This window comes from Eschrichtius robustus, chromosome 5 (assembly GCF_028021215.1).
Source record: "Eschrichtius robustus isolate mEscRob2 chromosome 5, mEscRob2.pri, whole genome shotgun sequence".
Classification (NCBI taxonomy): Eukaryota; Metazoa; Chordata; class Mammalia; order Artiodactyla; family Eschrichtiidae; genus Eschrichtius; species Eschrichtius robustus.
The window spans coordinates 23,934,664-23,959,565 of NC_090828.1; the positions used below are offsets into that span (position 1 = coordinate 23,934,664).

Sequence of the window (24,902 nt, forward strand, 5' to 3'; positions counted from 1 at the left end):
ATTTTCCGGCAGAAGATAAAACCAAGTATTTCATTATTTTTAAGATGGCACACTTTAATCTTCTATTAAGTAATCCCAGTCAGTATTATTTCCTGCCTAATCTTCAGAACTCTCAATAAAACTTTTCTGGTCTGCATTACATTTCCTTACTATAAAAGCTCAACAAAGGAAGACAGTACTCTAAATGGGGCAAGACTTGGCTTCAGAGAAAATTATTTAAATTCCCATCATAAAAGGAAAATGATGCCTACTCCTAAGGAATACTATAAAAGAGGCAAAAATCATCAATTAACTACTCTAAAAATTATTAAAAGCTTAAAGAGCCAAAATGGTTTTTTTTATTAATTTTTATTGGAGTATAGTTGCTTTATAATATTGTGTTAGTTTCTTGCTGTACAGCAAAGTGAATCAGTCATACGTATACATATATCCACTCTTTTTTCCATTTCCTTCCAATTTAGGTCATCACAGAGCATTGAGTAGAGTTCCCTGTGCTATATGGTAGGTTCTCATTAGTTATGTTTTATACATAGTAGTGTATATATGTCAGTCCCAATCTCCCAATTCATTCCACCCCCGTCTTCCTCCCTTGGTAACCATAAATTTGTTCTATACATCTGTGACTCTATTTCTGCTTTGCAATAAGTTCATCTCTACCATTTTTCAAGATTCCACATATAAGCAATATTATAAGATATTTGTTTTTCTCTTTCTGACTTACTTCACTCTGTATGACAGTCGCTAGGTCCATCCATGTCTCTGCAAATGAGACTACTTTGCTCCTTTTTATGGCTGAGTAATATTCCATTGTATATATGTACTACATCTTCTTTACCCATTCCTCTGTCAATGGACATTTAGGTTGCTTCCATGTCCTGGCTATTGTAAATAGTGCCACAGTGAACATCGGGGTGCATGCATCCTTTCGAATTACAGTTTTCTCCTGATATATGCCTAGCAGTGGGGTTGCTGTGTCATATGGTAGCTCTATTTTTAGTTTTTTAAGGAACCTCCATACTCTCCTCATAGTGGCTGTACCAATTTACATTCCCACCAACAGTGTAGGAGGATTCCCTTTTCTCCACACCCTCTCCAGCATTTATTGTTTCTAGATTTTTTAATGATGGCTATTCTGACTGGTGTGGGGTGATACCTCATTGTAGTTTTGATTTGCATTTCTCTAATAATTAGTAATGTTGAGCATCTTTTCATGTGTTCATTGGCCATCTGTATGTGTTCTTTGGAGAAATGTCTATTTAGGTCTTCTGCCCATTTTTTCATTGGGTTGTTTGTTTCTTTTATATTGAGCTTCACAAGCTGCTTGTATATTTTGGAGATAAATCCCTGGTCAGTTGCTTCATTTGCAAATATTTTCTCCCATTCTGAGGTTGTCTTTTCAATTTGTTTACGGTTTCCTTTGCTGTGAAAAAGCTAAAGTTTCATTAGGTCCCATTTATTTTTGTTTTTATTTTCATTACTCTAGGAGGTCGTCAAAAAAGATCTTGCTGTGATTTATGTCAAAGAGTGTTCTGCCCATACTTTCCTCTTAGAGTTTTATAGTATCCAGCCTTACATTTAGGTCTTTAATACATTTTGAGTTTATTTTTGTTTATGGTGTTAGGGAGTGTTCTAATTTCATTCTTTTACAGGTAGTTGTCCAACTTTCCCAGCAGCACTTATGGAAGAGACTGTCTTTTCTCCATTGTATATTCTTGCCTCCTTAGTCATAGATTAGGTGGCCATACATGCATGGGTTTATCTCTGAACTTTCTATTCTGTTCCATTGATCTATAATTCTGTTTCTGTGCCAGTACTATACTGTTTTGATTACTGTAGATTTGTAGTATAGTCTGAAGTCCGGGAGCCTGATTCCTCCAGCTCCATTTTTCTTTCTCAAGATTGCTTTCACTCTTTGGGGTCTTTTGGTCAAAGTGTAAAAACTTTTGTTCTAATTCTGTGAAAATTACCCTTGGTAATTTGATAGGGATTGCATTGAATCTGTAGATTGCTTTGGGTAGTACAGTCATTTTCACAATATTGATTCTTCCAATCCAAGAACATGGCATATTTCTCCAACTGTTTCTAGTATCTTTGATTTCTTTCATCAGTATCTTATAGTTTTCTGAGTAGAGGTCTTTTGCCTCCTTAGGTAAGTTTATTCCTCAGAATTTTATTATTTTGATGCGATGGTAAATGGGATTGTTTCCTTAATCTCTCTTTCTGATCTTTCACTGTTAGTGTATAGAAATGCAAGAGATTTCTGTGTATTAAAAAAAAAATGTACACACTGCTATATTTAAAACGGATAACAAACAAGGACCTACTGCATAACATAGGGAACCCTGCTCAATATTATGTAACAACCTAAATGGGAAAAGAATTTGGAAAAGAATAGATACATGTATATGTATAACTGAATTACTTTGCTGTAAGCCTGAAACTATCAACTTACAACTTAATCAACTATACTCCAATATAAAATAAAAAGTATTTTAAAAAGCATATTTCTGTGTATTAATTTTGTATCCTGCAACTTTACCAAATTCTTTGATAAGCCTTAGTAGTTTTCTGGTAGCATCTTTAGGGTTTTCTATGTATAGTATCATGTCATCTGCAAACAGTAACAGTTTACTTCTTATTTTCCAATTTGGATTCCTTTTATTTCTTTTTCTTCTCCAACAGCCATGGCTAGGACTTCCAAAACTATGTTGAATAAAAGTGGGCATCCTTGTCTTGTTCCTGATCTTAGAGGAAATGCTTTCAGCTTTTCACCATTGAGTATGATGTTAGCTGTAGGTTTGTCATATATGGCCTTTATTATGTTGAAGTAGGTTCCCTCTAAGCCCACTTTCTGGAGAGTTTTTATCATAAATGGGTGTTGAACTTTGTCAAAAGCTTTTTAAAGAGCCAAAATGTTAATAGCACACATTCACATAAGTCCCTCCTATTTTCCAGGCACAGCTACAGGCCCTGGGGATATACTGAGCACAAGACAAGTCCCTATTATATGGAGTTCACAATGTAACAAAAATGTATACATTAGATAATTAGATGTAAAGGACACAAATTTCGAGCTCCTTCACAAATATACAGCATTAACTTAAAGATAACCTAATAACTGGAAAGAGATACCATACAAATAGAAGACTAAAACTTATAAATATATCAATCCTTCCCCCTCAAAAAAGTATGTATGTATAAATATATGTGTACACACACACACACACACACACATTCTTCCCAAATTGTTATAGATTCAACTCAGTCTTAATTCTAATCCCACCCCTGTCTTTCTATAGAAATTGACAAAGTGATTCTTAAATTTGTATGAAAATGCAAAGGATCTAAGATAGTCAAACTGTCTTTAAAAAAAGAAAAACAAAGCTGGAAGACTAACTCTATCTGACTTTAAGGACTTAATTAAACTTACGGTAATCAAGAGTGTGGTATTAGTATAAGGATAAACAAAGAGACTAATGGAACAGAATAGAGTATAGAAATAGACCCACAATTACAGGGTCAATTGATTTTCAACAAAAATGCCAAAGAAATTCAATGAAGGATGAAAAATCTTTTTAAGAATGGTGCTGGAACAATTGACTATTCCTATAGGAAAGAAAATTAACCTCTAGCTCCTACCTCACACAGTATACAAAAATTAAAGATAGATCACAGGCTGAAATAAAAATTCTAAATCTTTAAAGGTTTTAGAAGAAAACAGAATACTTCTGTGACCTGGGAGTAGGCAATGGTATCTTAGCCAAAATATCAAAAGCAATATTGTAAAAAAGATAAATTAGACTTCCTCAAAATGAAAAATTTCTGCTCACCCAAAGACACCATTAAGAAATTGAAGAATCAAGCCATAAACTGGAAGAAAATATTCACAATATTCTGACAAAGGATTTGTAACCAGAACATATAAAGAACTCTTACAACTCAACTAATTCAACCAAAAACAGGCAAAAGATTTACACAGAAAGCAGGATCAATGAATGGCCAATAAGCACACACACACACACACACACACACACACAAAATGTTCACAATATCATTAGTTATCAGGAAAATGTATATCAAAACTACAAGAAGCTGCTACCATACAACCACTAAAATGGCTGAAATTTAAAAGACTAACAAAACGCGATGTTGGTGACAATATGGAGCAATTGGAACTCTCATATATTGCTCTTGAGAATGTAAAATGACTCAACTGGAATGTTAGAAAATGGACTAGCAGTTTCTTATACATCTACCCTTCATAAATTCCATTCCTAAGTTTTTATCCAAAAGAAAGAAAGCACATCCTCACAAAAAGACTTGTACACAAATGTTCATAGCAGTATCATTCATAATAACCACAGTTGGAAACAACTCAATAGAAAAAGGGTAAACAAATTGTGGTAGACACTACACAATAGAGTACTACTTAGCAATAAAAGGGAACAAATTATTGATAAATGCAAAAATCACATATAAATTTTACAGATTTTAGCTGAGTGGAAGATGTCAAACACAAAGAAATGAATATTCTGTGATTCCATTTATGAAGTTCTCAAACTGGCAAAACTAATCTAAGGTGGAAAATAAAATCAGAACAGTGATTGCCAGGGGAGGGAATGACTGAGAAGGGACACAAAAGAAATTCCTGGATAGATAGAAATGTTCTATAGTAACATGAGTATGGAGGTTACAAGACTTCATCTGTTTGTCAAAATTATGTAGCTAAGACTTGTACATTTCAATTTATGTAAATTATAACACAAAAAAAGAACTGTAAAAAATAATATAATAAACAGGATGTGGGGTAGGGTGTGGGTGGAGATAGAAATGAAATAAGAATGGCAGAAAGTTGATAAGTGTTGAAACTGTCTGACAGGCCCAAGAAGTTCATTATTTTATTTTGTTTATTTTCTATATGCTTGGTATTTGTTTAGAATTAAAAAGTTAATATATATAAGCAAATAAATAAATTGCCTTGTACCTGCCTTCTGGAAAAGATGCCACTCTTGGATATTTATTCAGTGTTACTGCTGCTGCTAATAATAAAGTTGATGAAGATGATAACGCTATTCCACCCACTTAATAATACTGTGTACTAGGTACAGTGCTCATTACACTGTGATGGGTAACACAAGCATAATCTTTGCGTTACAGTAGTATAAAAAAAAGAATAAGGAAATAAAATATATACATATATATCCATAAACTGTAGTGAATGTTCTGAAAGGGAAAAAAATGATACTGTAATACAGAATACTGATTTAATCCTTACTGAGCACTTACCATGTGATGGATATTGTGCTAAACACTAAAATGATTCCCTCAAGGATAGGTAATGTCACCCCACTTACATATGAGAAAACTGAGAGATAATTATATTCTTATAGCTAACAAATGGCAGACAGTATGCATTTGTGTTGCTCTATCCATAATATCTGATCCAATATCAATATCTGTCCTGAACCAAAGTTTGACTGGGGTTAGTAAGTAATGCAGAATTTGATAACAACAGATGTTGTCCTTTCAAGAACCTAACTGTCCCATAAGAAGCCAGTTTGACTTCATTATTACTATGTTGTAACCAGATAAGTCAACCTATAAGAAGGTTATTCAGGATATAATGTTCTCCCTGTTTCCATTATGTCCCCCCATCCATTCTATTTTCCACACAGGAGCCACCTTACATTATACTTCTCCTCAAAACTATCCATTAGCCTCACCATCCCACTCAAAGGAAAAAAAGCAAAGTTCTAACAAAGGCCTCTACCACTTACTCCTTGATTCTAGTCACTATGGTCCCTTTGTTCATCCACTAACAAGCCAAGCTGTCCCCAACATAGGCTCTTTATATTTCCTTTTCCCTCTGCCTGGAATTCCTTTTTCCCAAATTGACACACAGCCTCCTCCTTCAGTTTCGTCAACTATCTGAGAGGACGTCCCTCACTACACTGTATAAAACAGCACCTCATTTATTTCTGTCTCCTTTACTTGTGTTCTTTTTCTGCATGGCGCCTACCACCACCTGATTCAGCACATTCTGTCAACATCCACATGTAGTTAGTGGTGATCTTACTGCACGGCACAGCCTTAGAGAGCATAAACAGCATGGAGGTGAGCCTGTCTATGAGGTAGAAGTAGAGGCAGAACAGCATGTCCTCACAGAAGCTGAGGGAGGACAAGAATGAAACAGGATGTTGTACACCAGAGTAGCATAGGCGGGGCGAAAGCCAGATTACGGGATGTTAAGTACAAGTATTATATACAATGATGATTTTAAGAGTAAGCCATCCAATTGAGAATATTTGCAGTCTATATTCTTAGCAGAAGACATAATATGCTAGTCAAGATACGGAACAAAATCAAGCAAACAGGTTTCTAATTATAAAACCCATAATTGTTTTTATGCACCTTGGACTGAGGTGAATATTGTGGCAGGTCAACTACCAAATAAAACAAGGTTTGTGAAATAGTGTCTTAACTGTGAAAGATAACGCTAAGTGATGATTTTTAGTCTTCATTCAACTAACAGTTCTCTGCAAATGTGAGGTCACTTAAATTCTGGACCTCTGCATTTAAAATAACAATTGGTCTACATTTCAATATAAAGGTACAGTTATATTCTAATCTTCCAAGAAAGAATGTCAAACTACTACTTATATCATTCCTCTCCAGTATCTAGTATGTATTGGGTTGGTCAAAAACTTCACTCAGGTTTTGCCGTAAGCTGTTCTGAACGAACTTTTTGGCCAACTCAATAATATATTTAATGTAACTATAAATCTTTTTAATAAAGCTGTTTTTCCCTTAAAAACATCCATAAAGAAATTTTCCAAGCAGTTTTCTCCCAACCTTTTATTTATCAAGACTTAATTGACATGTAACATTATATCAGTTTCAGGTGTACAACATACTGATTGGATGTTTGTATATATTGCAAAATAATCACAATAAGTCTGGTTAACACCCATCAAGAAACATACAGATACACCATACACCAAATTTTATATTTTAGAAGATAATCTACATTTGCAGCAAATACAGGGAAAGCCTCTGTTCTAAAATTGGCATTGCTTACAGGAGAGAAAGACAATTTCTTTTTTAATTATAGCAATTCAGGTATTTTATAGTGAAATATTTGCCCTTTTAATCTCTTCCTTCATGCTTCATCATTGCTGAATTTCAAAAATAATGATATGATAATTTTTTAAAATCTAGGGATGACAGCCTTTAGAGATATTGATAATAATTGCTGACATTTTCACAGCACTTTGTGATTTACACAGCTCTTTAATATAGATTGTCTTATTTAGTTATCACATCACTCCCTAGGAGTTAATAATATTATGCATAATTATTCCCAGTATAACAATAAGGAAACTGAGTTAATAAGTAGCAGAATATTGGAAGCTAGGTATTTGAACTTTAAGTTCACTACTCTTTCCATAGCAAATCTTCCCTAGATAAATAATAAGCTTACAGCTATATGATTTCACTGATTTTTCTAGATTCATCACTAAATGCTACCAGTTTAATCAAGATAATATATAACACATCTGTAACCTGACTCTTTTTACGTATTAAATATTAATTATTATTAGAAAAGTATTTGACATCTACATTTATCTTGCTTTAAGAAACAGCCTTAATCCTAAAAAAGAAAACTTTAATGTAAATTCCTTAAAGGGAATCCCATGTTTATCACTAATTCCTACTGGGAAAATATCCTCAGAAGTCAAATTGAAAAACCTGTGTGATGAAACTTACAGTTTGGGGCAAACTTGTAGCATGACAGAGGTAGTTTTGGGAATTCTTTACAAAATTTCAGTCTCCATTTTCTGGGAATGTATCCAACAAAATTAGGCCACAGGTACATCCTTCATCAAAAGGGGCTATGAAGCACAATTTGCTTAATATTCATTCAATGATATAAATATTAGGCATTTACTAAGGGTCAAGCAGCTTTCCTTCAAATTTTCCATGTCAGGTAGCTTAAACTAAATAAATATTTTCCTTTTCTAATTTGTATAAGTTTAATTATATCAAGTAAGATAGATTTGAGAGATACCATAAGCCCATTGAAACTAAAACTATATTTTAGTAAATACAGTAAATTTTAAAAACATTTAGTAATCTGATATTTTAGTAAACATGAACAAGAGACAGATTTCATTTGAGTGATATCTGTTTGAATCACGGTTTCTTTTAACATTAAGTTAATAATTTGCATGGGCAACAGTTTATATGGTTTTGATTATAGTTATTAAATATAATATTCAATAAACAACCAGTAATAAAAATGATAATTTCATATCACTGGGGCAAAACTCATTGCAGAAAGAGGCTCTACCTAGTCAAAAGAAATTAGCAAACTCAAGCAATAATTCAAAGATCAGGAACTGAAACACTACGCCAGGCAGCACTCTGAAAAATTTGCTGTGTCAAATTCCCAGTGCATCCATTAGGTGTCTATACTAAATCACAGTGAGTGTCAGGGCCAAGAGTGCAAACCACTTCTGAGAAATGGAACTGAGGATAGAGAGGATGCTGGTTCTAGTACTATCATTCTGTGGATCATCATACACTTCCATCTAAAATGTAAAATCCCAAATAGTACGTCCATAGATCATATGAAAGTTGTATAACTTGCAAAATACATTTCTGTAAGTGCACATAATAACTGAATAAACAATCGTACAAATTATCATTTATTTACCACCACCTTTCAAAAGTAGAAGCTTATTTTAAATGTTTCCTTTACCTGGCAATACAGTCTCGTTTCTTTACATTGAAGTTTTTTATGAAGATCTTAGAAATATTATGTTCCTTTATGGTAGTTCTGTTCATCCAATTTTTGTTTTAATATGATTCTTTAACAGAGAAAGCCCCTCTTCAAATGTTTAATAAAAATTAATGAACAAAGCATAAACTGTCTACTCCATATCTAAGCATTGATTTTTCATCTAACACTGTCTTAGATAAGTATGTTCACCCCAAGTCAACACATTCACATATTTGTCTTTGCCAGGATAACACTGCCCATTTATCTAAATTTGTTTGCCAAAAATTGCATGTCTTTCATTAATTTAGAAAGAAAGAAACATGCAGAGATATTTGGTTTCTGTTAAGTTTCTCTTCTGTGCATAAATTCATGCTAGGAAATTACAAAATAACAGTTTTCTTTGGGCAACTTTCAAATACTGAAATTGCTCTACTAAGAATACACTAGCTCCTTCCTTCCTCTAGCTTTCTATAATTTTACTATTATTTCAGAAATTAGCTTAACCTCACAGGGGAAGATTTCCACAAGCCATGATAAGACTATCAAAATACATAAGGAAGCGAATGTTACATAACGAATTAACAACCTCCTGCACAACCCCCGGCATTCCACTCTTGTTGGTGAATTACAGTTGTGAGTGGTCTGCTCATCTGTTCAATTAATTTGCTGGTGAAGCCTTTCATATTCTTTCCAACTAGAATTGACATATAATTCATTTCTCCAGAGTTAAAGCTCTGTTGCATTAACCACCATCCACCTATTAGCTAATTCAATGCCTTACTTTTATTTAGTCCAAAATAAAAAAAAAAAGTCATTAAAAAATAACATACTCAGCTGCTTGTTTATAGTGCTTCAAGTCTTTCTTCAAAATTTTGTTCTCATTTTCTAAAAGCATATTCTGGGTGTAGACATCTGGAACATGCCCACCACCTCTAAGTTCGGTTACTCCCTTCTGTATTAACTCATACCTAGGATAAAATCAAACAAAAGACTTTATATTGTTTCTTTCTACTACATTGGCTTAATTTATGTACATTTCAAAAAGTTAAATCACTTTTTAAAATTTTACTTATTTATTTTTGGCTGCATCGGGTCTTCGTTGCTACACATGGGCTTTCTCCAGTTGCGAAAAGCAGGGGCTACTCTTCGTTGTGGTGCATGGGCTTCTCGTTGTGGTGGCTTCTCTTGCTGCTCTTGTTGCGGAACACGGGCTTTAGGCACGTGGGCTTCAGCAGTTGCGGCGCTCGGGCTTAGCTGCTTCACAGCATGTGGGATCTTCCTGGACCAGAGCTCGAACCCGTGTCTCCTGCATTGGCAGGCGGATTCTTAACTACTGCGTCACCAGGGAAGCCCAAAAAGTTAAGTCTTAGGGAATGTTTATAGTGATAAGTTGCAATATAACTTTTTAAATTTAAAATGTCAATATTCGTAAGATATTTTTAAAATAAAATATTAATGAATTGCTAAGTACTAATATCATCATGGTGCATAAAATATAACTGAACATCTCCTATGCTCCAGGCACTAGTCCAGACACTGGTGAAATTAACAAAAATGCCCAAGTCCCTGCCTATCTAATGGAGTTTCCATTCTAGTGTGGATGGTGATATATTCTATGAAGTAAAATAAAGCAAGATAAGAGAAACAGAGAGACTGAAGTAGAGAATGATGGGGGGGTGTTTGTGATATTTTATATAAGGTGGCCAGAGAAAGTATAACTGACAAAGTGATATTTGAGCAGGGAACTGAAGGAAATGAGAGACTAAGCCATGTGGATATGTGGGAGAAGAGCATTCTTGGCTGATAGAAAAGTAAATATAAAGGCCCTGAGACAGGAGGTGTTTGACATATACAATATAAAGCAAAAAGCCAGTACATCTGTAGTATTTGGAAACGGAGCCAACTAAGTGAGCAGGAAAGAGAATGGTGAGAGATAAGTCAGGAAGACAGCAGGGAGCCAAAAAGAGGAATGTGATTTTACTCTGAATCAGAAGCCATCGGAATGCTTTAAGAGACAAGTGACGCTGATCAGATTTATGTTTTAAAAGGATTAGTCTGGCATCTGTTTGAAGAAACTGACTCTAGAGAAGCAAGAGTAGAACCAGAGAGTCTAGTTAGGAGGCTGCTGCAATAGTTCAGGAGAGAGAGATTGGTGGCTTAGACAAAGTTGGTAACAGTAAAGATTGTGAGGAATGGGTATCTTCTGGACATGCTGTAAAGATGGAGCCAACAGGGTTCTCCTACAGATCAGATGTCAGGTGTTGGTTAAAAAAGAAAAGTCAAGGATGACTCCAAGGATTTTAGCTGAGCAACAGACAGATATTTAGTGAAGGGGGGACAAATGTAGTAGGAATTGGTGCTTAGAGAAATCAAGGAACTGTTTCTATCCATGTTAAATGCAATATGTCTGCTGGGCAATTAAGTGAAAATGAACATTATAAGTACATGTCCAGAGTTCAGGGAAAAAGTTAGGACATGCAGTTTAAATCTGGGAATGATCAGTAAATAGATACACTTCCAAGTCACAAGATTGGATGAGGCCAGTTAGGAAGTGAATGTAAAGAGAGAAGTGAGGAAGACCTAGGACTGTTTCAAGATTGGGAAGAGAAGGAAATACTACCAAATAGAGACTAAGAAAGAGAGGGGGCAGTGAAGTAGTGAAAGAATAGAAGAGTGCTTGGGTCAGGGACCAAGTGAAGAAAGTGTTGCAAGAAATAAGAAATGGGTAACAGTGACAAATGATGCAAGGAGAAGGAACAGGAGGAGTACGGAGGATCGATCACTGAATTTGGTAACGTGAAGTCACTGGAAAAAGTTTCAGTAGAGTCATGGAGATGAAAGTGGAACTAGAGTAGGAATGAGAGAGTAGGAAATGAGGAAGTAGCAACAAACTCTTTCAGGGAGATAAGCTACAAAGCAGAGCCCAGGAAATCAAGATGAACCTAGAAGAGAAAGTGGAGTCCAGGGTGTTTTGTTTTCTTCTATTTGTTAATATATGACATATTATTGTACATCTCTATGCTTATGTGAGTGATTCAGCAGAGAAGGAAAAAGTTTACAGTGCAGGAAAGAGAGGGGACAATTGCAGGAGTCATGTGCTTGAGTAGGTGAGAGGAGCTGGGATCCAGTAGAGGAGAGCTGGCCTCAGATGACAGTGTATATGGCTCAGCCGCTGTGACAGGAGAGAGGGAGAATGCTGACAACAGAGGTGGCAGGTTGGTAGAGAGGAAGCAAGAGTTGTGGAACTTCCATTTTCTCAGTGAAGTAAGAAGGAACATCAGAAAATCATTTATAAATCTGTAAACAAGTACAATTTTGATCATTATATGTAGCAATTAATAAAGTTAAATAAAAAAACAACCAGAGCTGGCTTCCCTGGTGGCTCAGTGGTTGAGAGTCTGCCTGCCAGTGCAGGGGACGCGGGTTCGAGCCCTGGTCTGGGAGGATCCCACATGCCACGGAGCAACTAGGCCCGTGAGCCACAACTACTGAGCCTGCGCGTCTGAAGCCTGTGCTCCGCAACAAGAGAGGTCGCGATGGTGAGAGGCCCGCACACCGCGATGAAGAGTGGCCCCCGCTCGCCACAGCTAGAGAAAGCCCTCGCACAGAAACGAAGACCCAACACAGCCAAAAATAAATAAATAAATAAATAAATAAATAAATAAATAAATAAATAAATAAATAAATAAATAAATAAAATTAAAAAAAAAAAAAAAACAACCAGAGCATAGAAAAACATTTCAAGTAATATAGTTATTAACAAAGAAATCCCTACAAAGCTTGCTATAGATGAGCTAAATATTAGTTTAAAAACGTTTAATTTTCAGCATTTTCATATTTTAAATCTTTATTAATATATTACACATTAGTAGTCATATGTTTTGTGTTATATATATATCTTATCTGATACCAAAAAATAGCAAGAAAACTCCTGTAAAATATCCAAAAGTTTAAGATAATTGAATCAATATTAAATGATATTTGCCACAACTTACAAAACAACAAATAGATAACCATTTAAGCATAAAATCACTTTTCTATGCATATTTGGAATATGGTTTACACTTATCTCAAAAGAGAAGACATAAGGATTGACTGAAGTATTGGACCATAAAGTTTTTCTGACCATAAAATTGGTTTTCAGCAACTTGCTTTATTTAATGCAGAAAAAAAATCACTAAAGAAATTATTTCAAGAAGAAAAAAAAGTGATATGAAGGCCACTAAAATAAATGCTATGTAAATAAATTAATATGTGGTAAAAGTTGTAACTGAACTACCCACATTTGAGTAATTATGTATTATGCCAAATTTTATTGGCTAAAAGCAGCAATATTTACCCTTTTGTGAAAATTAAAGGAATATACTAATTTATAATTTCTTCTAAAATTAAGAAAAAATTAAAATAGCTATTAAATATTATAAATAATTGCACTATTACATTTGATGGCATTTTTACTACCATCCAAACTTCAGTAGAATGGTAGGAACAGAAGCCAAACTGGAGAGAACCAAGGATGTAAAACAGTAAAGAAAGAAAGAAAATAAAGAGCCTGTTTTCAAAACATTTGGCTGTAAAGGGAAGAAGAGTTGGAGTGAGTTGGAGATAATAAGAGGAAAAGGCAAAGAGCAAGAATGTACATTCCGCGTGAGTCCTGACCTTGTTAACAGCCAGCAAAACAATCCAGTGGAGGAAAGGAGATGGTTGACATATGCTCGGTAAGGGTACATAAAATGCACTACCATAATTCTCCATGTTAACCCTTTCTTTAATTTTGCCCCCCAGGGAAATTATAATTGTCCACAGAGCACTTCTAAAGGGTCATAAAAATATCATTGACTAAACCCACAGTGCAGACTTTTTGTGGTTCATAGAATATTATGAATATGTATAATCTTTTCTGTGTGGGTTAACGGTCAGAAAATAAATATTTAGAATTTGGAGAAAAAAAAAAAAGGTTTCTGGGCCATATGGTCTCTGCTGTGACTAACTAACTTTGCCATTATACGTAATAGTGTGAAAGCAACCACAGACAAATAGACAATACCTAAAAGATAGGTCATGGCTGTGTTCCAATAAAATTTTATTTACCAAAACAGGAGGCATGTTAGATTTGGCCCCAGAGCCTTAGTTTGCTGACCCCAGATTCAATGCATTTACTGCAATTACTGTTTGAGGAATGAAAGAACATAAGTCAAATTTTACTGCCCAGATTTTTTGGTTTTTGGAGTTTTTGTTTGTTTGTTTGTTTTTTGTGGGTTTTTTTTTTTTTTTACAAACCAAAAATAGAGAAACCTTGCTTCACCACCTTTTATAAAATTAAATGAATTTACAGCAATGATATATTACAAGTGTTTTTCTCTATAATAAGAAATTATAAAAATAATATATATAATATTCCTACAGTCTTACTATGCATAATAAGTAATGGTTTCTGATCAAAGTAAAAAATGTTTCATTTGAAATAAAAATATCCAATACAGTATAATCTCATTACAAATAATTTGTAATCTCATTACAAACTGGCGGCTAGGGATAAGAATAAAATAATTTGAACCACAGTATTACTAAGCCCATATAATGAAGAGATATTTATACAAATTTTACATTATGATTGTAATATTATGCTAAATGGAATGCTTACTTAGGGGTTCTATAAATCTTAATACTATTGTACTTTTCTGAAATTTCATCTCAATTCAAATTGCTAAATCTAAAAGGATAATATGGCAACAAGCACCTAATTAAGAGCATACTTGGTTCCAGATTTCTCCAAGGGGATCATTTCACACTTTGGACTGGCCAAACATGTAAGCACTACATGTCCTAACGCATATCTTTAGAAGAAAAAAAGGAAACTGAACCACATTAATCTTTCATTAGTACTGCAAATTAACCATCTACCTACTTTTATAAAAATGTATTTTCTAATACATTTATAATTATTTCTTAGGGGCATTTTTATAAAAATTATTCACACAACTTCCAGATTTAATAGGAAGAGTATTATTTTTCTACCATCAAACTTGCTCTTTTTCCTAAACCGTATTAATCAAAAATGGTTCTCCTAGTTAAATTTATTAACATTAGACATGCAATTTGAAATAATGAAACTCATTTCTTCTATGTGCATGGTCTCTGTAGATGAGAACGAAAACAAGCAGAATATAAAAGTTAAATCAAAGTTGGATTAATAGAAATTACAAATTGCACCTATATTTAAAATTAGGATTGAACTCCAAAACACTATAAACAACTTTATATATCATATTATTCCTTCTTTCTATAATATCAATGGCTTTTAAAAATCAAACATTTTATTATCCAATTATTTAATAATATTTTGTTAACAAATGTTAGGACTCTGAAAACGTGCCTGGTGACATTACCACTACAGCAAAGGAATAAAGACAGTATGCCTGCTGATTTTCATAACCAATAAGTTATTAAATTTTCAATTATAACAAGAAAAAGGTATCATTTGACAATGTAATTCCACTTACTTCTAAATGAAGGGATATTTGTAGAAAAAAAGTTAGTTGTGTGAGTAGAGAAAAGCAGGCCATTACAGTCTAAGTAAAACAAGCAAAGTAGTACTGTTAGTAGGATGTCTTAATACAGGAAATTATACCCTTATAATTATTCTAAAGACATTTTTTAAATATTTTATCAAATAGCTTCATATTATATAACTACAGGAGACATTCCATTTTATTGATTCTTGAAAATCACCTAAATTTGTATATTTAGAAAAGATATTTATTAAAAATTTCTTTGAAATTGATATCCTGATTGTGTGCGTATGTGTGTTGTGGTTTCAGTGGCGGTGATGGGAAAAGTTTCTATCCAGTTCATTCATTTTACATAAGCCGAGTCACTCAAAGTCTTTTAAGATGATTAAAAGTTTTACCATTCAGATTGAAAGCAATCAAGAGTTCTGGTCATTCCCATTTTGATCAGGAAATTGCAGAGAAAGTCTTCTATTGCTTCAGGTACTGCGTGCTTTGAAGAAAGGACTGTTTTCTGCTCCTAAAATTTAAATGTGTAATTATTTATTCTGAAAATATCAAAGCTTTGATTAATTGTACACATAGGTTTTACATTCATTTATTCATTCATTCACTTTTTAAAGAATTTTGTTGAATGTTATGTCCAGGAACTATTTTAATCACTAGGGATAAAGCAGTGATGAAAACAGACAACACTCAGTCCTCATAACTAATAGTCAAGAATATGGGGACAGAAAATGAATAACTAAATTAAAAATATACAGTATGGTAGATGGTACTAAGTGCCTGTGGGTACAAACAGAGGGTTGAAGCGAGGGAAAGCCAGGTAGGGAGCAGATATGTGTGTGGAGCTGGGCTGCTATGCACACAGGGTGATGAAGGAAGATTTCATTGAGAAAGCAGCATCTGAACATAAATCTAGAGAAGAGGTAGAGTCATGTTCCAGATACAGCATTAGCAAGTACAAAGGCAGGCAAGACTGTGATTGGATTGTTTGGAAAACAATAAGGAGGTCAGCTTGCCCTAACAATAGTATATAACAAATTTTAAAAAAGAAAAAAATATGTATAGATCATTTAATTCTTTTAATTATTATCATTATAAAAAGAAATGTGGTTTGGGTGCCTTGATTTCTAGAAACACTATGGAAGAAACTATGTGCAATAGAGGGCTCTTGTACTACTATTTCATAATGGAAATAAATAAGTCTATCAACTAGATTAGGGGTCAGCTAACTGTTCTCATAAACAAAGTTTATTAGAACCCCACCATGCCCACTTATTTACATATTGTCTATGGCTGTTTTTGCACTACAGTTGAGCAGTTGCAACAGAGACCTTATGCCCTTCAAAACTCAAAATATTTTCTATTTGACCCTTGTGAGAACAAGTTTAGAGATCCTTAAACTAGAGAAATGGAGATATTTCAGCAAGTGAGATATGAAATTAGGACAGTCATAACAACTACCATATCACATATCACTGTATAAAATAAATCTAGTAATGGGTAGATTCTTAATATCAACAGCATCATTGTCTCCAAAGTACATTCATTTTCTTCTCATTGGTAAGAACTCAGTAATCTCACTGCAGAATATTTGGATAGTCAGATCTATTTTCACCTACAGAAACCCAGCAATGGACTTCCCTTCCTACTTCCCCTTCCCAACTTGGTAATGGTTACAGACCAGGTTACAAAGAATGCACACAATGGTTACACAGAAATGCACTGAAGAAAGAGAATCTTTCTTGCTACAAAACGTCCTTTAAAAGTTCTATAAATACTTTAATGCTGATGTTAATTACTAGTGGCTATTATGACAATCAAAATAGTGATGAGTTTAAGCAAATTTAGGGGGCTACAGAAAATTCCTGACAAATGACGGGGTTTTAAAATAAATTTTTTTTAAAGCTCATGCAGAATAACTTCAAATCTCTTTCCTAAGATCATTAAAAAAGATATCATATAACAATGACGATAATGTGTAGGACCCTATATCAAACCTCATGGGAGATGCCAAGGTAGCAGAGTACAGCATGCCTGTCATCCATCAAGTTGTTGAATTGTGGTAGAAGATTTTATATTTATAACTGTTAGGTAAGGGCATAATATAGCTCAAAGCAAACATTCATTATACTTAATAAATGCTACCTTTGATTTTGGGTCAGTAAATTTGAACATGATATTTTAAGATGAGAAGGATGACAGTTGAAGGAATCAGGAACATAGGAGAAAAGGGAAGACAGACTGTACCTACTCTAGTTTCTAAAGATGCCTATGGACTGCTTGCTTACAAGATGCTGTGTGTATGGCTGCAACACACAAGATTCCTGCCTTCTCAAATAAATGTTTTCTCTTCCTGAACGCATCTTATACACACACCTTGAAACATCCAAAACAGAAATCCAACCACTTTAAACTGCCATAGTTCTTACTTATACATTGAGATTTATAATCCTGACAATATATTTATGTATCTATAGTCCTTCAGCATTACACACCACACACACACACGTATCAAGCTGTAATGTGATCATAAATGTCTCTTTTATCTTTACAAATAATATTAACTTAACATATATTTGCTGAACATCACCCATATGCCAGGCACTGTGTGAAAAGTGCTAGGAATTAAATATGAATAAGACACCGTCCCTGTCTCAAGGAATTGAAAGACCAGTTGAGTAAAAAACAAAACATGTAAGCAAATAACAGTATAGAAGCTCTACTATTTGTGATTAGTTTTGATTATAAAAGCCTGTTTATAAGTCTACACAGAACATCATACATACAGCCAATAGGTACATTTATGTAATTTTAAGTTGCATTTTTATCTCAATTATACAATATATACAATTCTCATTACAGCTTTAAAACTGATTTAATGATGGTGTTAATAAAGCACCTCAGAATAAGGACAAAAAGAGCTAAGGCTCTAAAAACTAGCAAATATGCCTCACTTTACAAAATGCTGAATTAAAAAATCCATCCACATGTGACCCAGAAATCTGTTGGATACAAAAGTGGCTCTAGCATGTTGCTTAGTTTTCTCTATGAAAGTTATAAAGATGAAATTTTCTAATTAGAGAGGTTTCTAAATAGTGTCCCATGTGAAAAAATAGAGATCATCTTGGTAAAGTGACAGATAAAGGTGGAAAGTATTTCACTTGTGTTGGGTAGGTACATGAAGGCTTTGTTAAGAAAGACTCTTAAGTTGGAATTTATAGAAGAAGAGGAAGTTCAATGGGTGAAGAAGGATGGAAGGAAATTCAAGGCAAGAAAAACATCAGAGGCAAAGACAAGGAACGAGAGTTCAGTCCGTTCAAGCTCAAGGTCTTATGGAGAAAGGACCAAAGAGAAAGTTGGAAAGCCAGACAGAAAGCACATCAAGAAGGTCAAGGCAGATGGAAGGATGGAGACATTGGTGATTTAAGTAGAGGAGTGATAAATTCAAGTTTGTGTTTAAAATCTCCCTTACATGGAAGTAGAAGGAGGCACAGTATCAGCAGTATGACAGTAGCTCTGATGAGAGAAGACAGAAGGTGAATCTGAGAGAAACTAAGTAAGGGATGAAAGCGAAGAGAAGGATATGAGATATGTTGAGAACAAATCAGACAGGATTTCTTATGTTGAATAGCAAAGAATTACTGGACCATATATCAAAACTGTCTTGATATAGTTTGAACTATTCCAGTCAGTGAGTTTCTTTGAAAACAGTTTTTTTGATTCCTGAGAATCAACTCTAATTCAAATTAAGTCAAAGATACTAGTTTGGAGAATCTACAGACAAGGCTCGGGGTACAAGTAGCCTGGTTCTTTAACTGAAATTAAATGTGTACATCAAGGGACTAGGAACTCAACAATGACAAACAGCTCTTTTTATTGTGATTTAATCATTGAACCTATAAAAGTAATGAAAATTATTTTATGTATTTATTTCATTAGCATTTATGATATGTAACATTTAAAATGAACTTTAATGAAACCAAATCCTAAATAAAAGGAGGAGACCTTCAAGATGGCAGAAGAGTAAGACGTGGAGATCACCTTCCTCCCCACAAATACATCAGAAATACATCTACATGTGGAACAACTCCTGCAGAACACCTACTGAACGCTGGCAGAAGACCTCAGACTTCCCAAAAGACAAGAAACTCCCCACGTACCTGGGTAGGGAAAAAGAAAAAACAGAGACAAAGAAGAGGGACAGGACCTGCAGCAGTGGGAGGGAGCTGTGAAGGAGGAAAGGTTTCCACACACTGGGAAGCCCCTTCGCGGGCGGAGACTGCGGGTGGCGGAGGGGGGAAGCTTCGGAGCCACGGAGGAGAGCACAGCAACAGGGGTGCGGAGGGCAAAGCGGAGAGATTCCCGCACACAGGATCGGTGCCGACCAGCACTCACCAGCCCGAAAGGCTTGTCTGCTCAGCCGCCGGGGCAGGCGGGGGCTGGGAGCTGAGGCTTGGGCTTCGGAGGTCGGATCCCAGGGAGAGGACTGGGGTTGGCGGCGTGAACACAGCCTGGAGGGGTTAGCGCATCACGGCTAGCCGCGAGGGAGTCCGGGAAAGTCTGGAGCTGCCAAAGAGGCAAGAGACTTTTTCTTGCCTCTTTGTTTCCTGGGGCACGAGGAGAGGGGATTAAGAGCGCTGCTTAAAGAAGCTCTAGAGACAGGTGCGAGCCACGGCTATCAGCGTGGACACCAGAGACGGGCATGAGACGCTAAGGCTGCTGCAGCGACCAAGAAGCCTGTGTGCAAGCACAGGTCACTCTCCACACCGCCCCCCCTCCGGGAGCCTGTGCAGCCACCACTGCCAGGGTCCTGTGATACAGGGACAACTTCCCCAGGAGAACACAGGGTGCACCTCAGGCTGTTGCAACTGGCCTCTGCCGCCGCAGGCTGGCCCCGCATTCCGAACCCCTCCCTTCCCCCGGCCTTAGTGAGCCAGAGCCCCCGAAGCAGCTGCTCCTTTAACCCAGTGCTGTCTGAGCGGCAACAGACGCCCTCAGGTGACCTACATACAGAGGCAGGGCCAAATCCAAAGCTGAACCCCGGGAGCTGTGCGAACAAAGAAGAGAAAGGGAAATCTCTCCCAGCAGCCTCAGGAGCAGCGGATTAAATCTCCACAATCAACTTGATGTACCCTGCATCTGTGGAATACCTGAATAGACAACGAATCATCCCAAAATTGAGGTGGTGGACTTTGGGAGCAACAATATATATATTTTTTTCCTTTTTTGCTTTTTGTGACTGTGTATGTGTATGCTTCTTTGCATGATTTTCTCTGTATAGCTTTGCTTTTACCATTTGTCCTAGGGTTCTGTCTTTTTTTTTTTTTTTTTTTTTTTTTTAGTATAGTTTTGAGTACTTGTTATCATTGGTGGATTTGTTTTTTGGTTTGGTTGCTCTCTTCTTTCTTTCTTTCTTTTCTTTTTCCTTTTTTTATTACTTTTTAAATTTCTTTTATTTTCAATACTTATTATTTTTAAAACTTTATTTTTTTATTTATTTCTTTCTTTCATTTATTCTCCCTTTTCCTCTAAGCCATGTGGCTGACAGGGTCTTGGTGCACCAGCCGGGTATCAGGCCTGTGCCTCTGAGGTGGGAGAGCCGAGTTCAGGACTTTGATCCACCAGAGACCCGCCCGGCCCCACATAATATCAAATGGCAAAAGCTCTCCCAGAGACCTCCATCTCAATATTAAGACCCAGCTCCACCCAACGACCAGCAAGCTACAGTGCTGGACACCCTATGCCAAACAACTAGCAAGACAGGAACACAACCCCACCCAAAAGCAGAGAGGCTGCTGAAAATCATAACAAGGTCACAAACACCCCAAAACACACCACGAGACGTGGTCCTGCCCACCAGAAACACAAGATCCGGCCTCATCTACCAAAACACAGGCACTACTCCCCTCCACCAGGAAGCCTACACAACCCACTGAACCAACCTTAGCCACTGGGGGCAGACACGAAGAACAACGGGAACTACAAACCTGCAGCCTATGAAAAGGAGACCCCTAACACAGTAAGTTAAGCAAAATGAGAAGACAGAGAAACACACAGCAGATGAAGGAGCAAGGTAAAAACCCACCAGACCAAACAAATGAAGAGGACATAGCCAGTCTGCCTGAAAAAGAATTCATAGTAATGATAGTAAAGGTGATCCAAAATCTTGGAAATAGAATGAAGAAAATACAAAAAACGTTTAACAAGGACCTAGAAGAACTAAAGAGCAAACAAAAAATGATGAACAACACAATAAATGAAATTAAAAATTCTCAAGGAGGAATCAATAGCAGAATACCTGAGGCAGAAGAACAGATAAGTGACCTGGAAGATAAAATAGTGGAAATAACTACTGCAGAGCAGAATAAAGAAAAAAGAATGAAAAGAATTGAGGACAGTCTCAGAGAAATCTGGGACAACATTAAACAAACCAAGATTCAAATTATAGGGGTCCCAGAAGAAGAAGTGAAAAAGAAAGGGACTGAGAAAATATTTGAGGAAATTATAGTTGTAAACTTCCCTAATACGGGAAAGGAATAGTCAACCAACTCCAGGAAGTGCAGAGAGTCCTATATAGGATAAAAACAAGGAAAAACATGCCAAGACACATATTAATCAAACTATCAAAACATAAATACAAAGAAAGAATATGAAAAGCAGCAAGGGAAAAACAACAAATATCATACAAGGGAATCCCCATAAGGTTAACAGCTGATCTTTCAGCAGAAACTCTGCAAGGCAGAAGGGTGTGGCAGGACATATTTTAAGTGATGAAAGGGAAAAACCTACAACCAAGATTACTCTACCCAGAAAGGTTCTCATTCACATTCGACGGAGAAATTAAAACCTTTACAGACAAGCAAAAGGTAAGAGAATTCAGCACCACCAAACCAGCTTTACAACAAATGCTAAAGGAACTCCTCTATGCAGGAAACACAAGAGAAGAAAAGACCTACAAAAACAAACCCAAAACAATTAAGAAAATGATAATAGGAACATACAAATCGATAACAACCTTAAATGTAAATGGATTAAATGCTCCAACCAAAAGACATAGACTGTCTGAATGGATATAAAAACAAGACACGTATATATGCTGTCTACAAAAGACCGACTTCAGAGCTAGGGACACATACAGACTGAAAGTGAGAGGATGGAAGAAGAAATTCCACGCAGATGGAAATCAAAAGAAAGCTGGAGTAGAGTAGCAATTCTCATATCAGACAATATAGACTTTAAAATAAAGACTATTACAAGAGACAAAGAAGGACACTACATAATGATCAAGGGATCAATCCAAGAAGAAGATATAACAATTGTAAATATTTATGCACCCAACATAGGAGCACCTCAATACATAAGGCAAATGCTAACAGCCATAAAAGGGGAAATGGACATTAACACAGTCATAGTAGGGAACTTTAACACCTCACCTTCACCAGTGGACAGATCATCCAAAATGAAAATAAATAAGGAGACACAAGCTTTAAATGATACATTAAACAAGAGGGACTTAACTGACATTTATAGGACATTCCATCCAAAAATAACAGAATACACTTTCTTCTCAAGTGCTCATGGAACATTCTCCAGGATAGATCATATCCTGGGTCACAAATCAAGCCTTGGTAAATTTAAGAAAATTGAAATCATATCAAGTATCTTTTCCGACCACAACGCTATGAGACTAGATTATCAATTACAGGAAAAAATCTGTAAAAAATACAAAGACATGGAGGCTAAACAAGACACTATTTAATAACCAAGAGGTCCCTGAAGAAGTCAAAGACGAAATCAAAAAATACCTAGAAACAAATGACAATGAAAATACGACGACCCAAAACCGATAGGATGCAGCAAAAGCAGTTCTAAGAGGGAAGTTTATAGCAATAAAATCCTACCTCAAGAAACAAGAAACATCTCAAATAAACAACCTAAGCTTACACCTAAAGCAATTAGAGAAAGAAGAACAAAAAAACCCCAAAGTTAGCAGAAGGAAAGAAATCATAAGATCAGATCAGAAATAAATGAAAATGAAATGAAGGAAACAGTAGCTAAGATCAATAAAACTAAAAGCTGGTTCTTTGAGAAGATAAACAAAATTGATAAACCACTAGCCAGACTCATCAAGAAAAAAAGGGAGAAGACTCAAATCAACTGAAATAGAAATGAAAAAGGAGAAATAACAGCTAACACTGCAGAAATACAAAGGATCATGAGAGATTACTACAAGCAACTACATGCCAATAAAATGGACAACCTGGAAGAAATGGACGATTCTTAGAAAAGCACAACCTCCCGAACCTGAACCAGGATGAAATAGAAAATATAAACAGACCAATCACAAGCACTGAAATTGAGACTGTGATTAAAAATCTTCCAACAAACAAAAGCCCAGGACCAAATGGCTTCACAGGCGAATTCTATCAAACATTTAGAGAAGAGCTAACACCTATCCTTCTCAAACTCTTCCAAAATACAGCAGAGAGAGGAACACTCCCCAACTCATTCTACAAGCCCACCATCAAAACCAGATACCAAAACCAGACAAAGATGTCACAAAGAAAGAAAACTACAGGCCAATTTCACTGATGAACATAGATGCAAAAATCCTCAACAAAATGCTAGCAAACAGAATTCAGAATGTACTACAAAGCTACACTAATCAAGGCAGTATGGTACTTGCACAAAAACAGAAATATAGATCAATGGAACAGGATAGAAAGCCCAGAGATAAACCTACGCACATATGGTCACCTTATTTTTGATAAAGGAGGCAAGAATATACAATGAAGAAAAGACAGCCTCTTCAATAAGTGGTGCTGGGAAAACTGGACAGCTACATGTAAAAGAATGAAATTAGAAAACTCCCCAGCACCATACACAAAAATAAACTCAAAATGGATTAAAGACCTAAATGTAAGGCCAGACACTATAAAACTCTTAGAGGAAAACATAGGCAGAACACTCTATGACATAAATGACAGCAAGATTCTTTTTGATCCACCTCCTAGAGAAATGGAAATAAAAACAAAAAATAAACAAATGGGACCTAATGAAACTTAAAAGCTTTTGCACAGCAAAGGAAACCATAAACAAGATGAAAAGACAACCCTCAGAATGGGAGAAAATATTTGCAAAGGAAGCAACTGACAAAGGATTAATCTCCAATATTTACAAGCAGCTCAATATCAAAAAAATAAACAACCCAATCCAAAAATGGGCAGAAGACCTAAATAGACATTTCTCCAAAGAAGATATACAGACTGCCAACAAACACATGAAAGTATACTCAATATCACTTATCTTTAGAGAAATGCAAATCAAAACTACAATGAGGTATCACCTCACACCGGTCAGAATGGCCATCATCAAAAAATCTACAAACAATAAATGCTGGAGAGGGTGTGGAGAAAAGGGAACCCTCCTTCACTGTTGGTGGGAATGGAAATTGATACAGCCACTATGGAGAACAGTATGGAGGTTTCTTTAAAAACTAAAAATAGAACTACCATATGACCCAGCTATCCCACTACTGGGCATATACCCTGAGAAAACCATAATTCAAAAAGAGTCATGTACCACAATGTTCATTGCAGCTCTAT

The 24,902-nt window shown here is 35.7% G+C and overlaps 1 protein-coding gene across 1 annotated transcript in view; it reads right to left on the reverse strand.

The window, feature by feature from the left end:
• The window catches only part of SPAG16 (sperm associated antigen 16), an 894,878-nt gene that overhangs the window by 850,716 nt on the left and 19,260 nt on the right, over positions 1–24,902 (reverse strand). Inside the window, exons 4-5 of the mRNA XM_068543791.1 lie at positions 15,693–15,811; positions 9,613–9,750 (exon numbers count right to left, since the gene is read on the reverse strand). Coding sequence (XP_068399892.1) covers positions 9,613–9,750; positions 15,693–15,811 — 257 coding nt within the window. The remainder of the gene's footprint in view (positions 1–9,612; positions 9,751–15,692; positions 15,812–24,902) is intronic.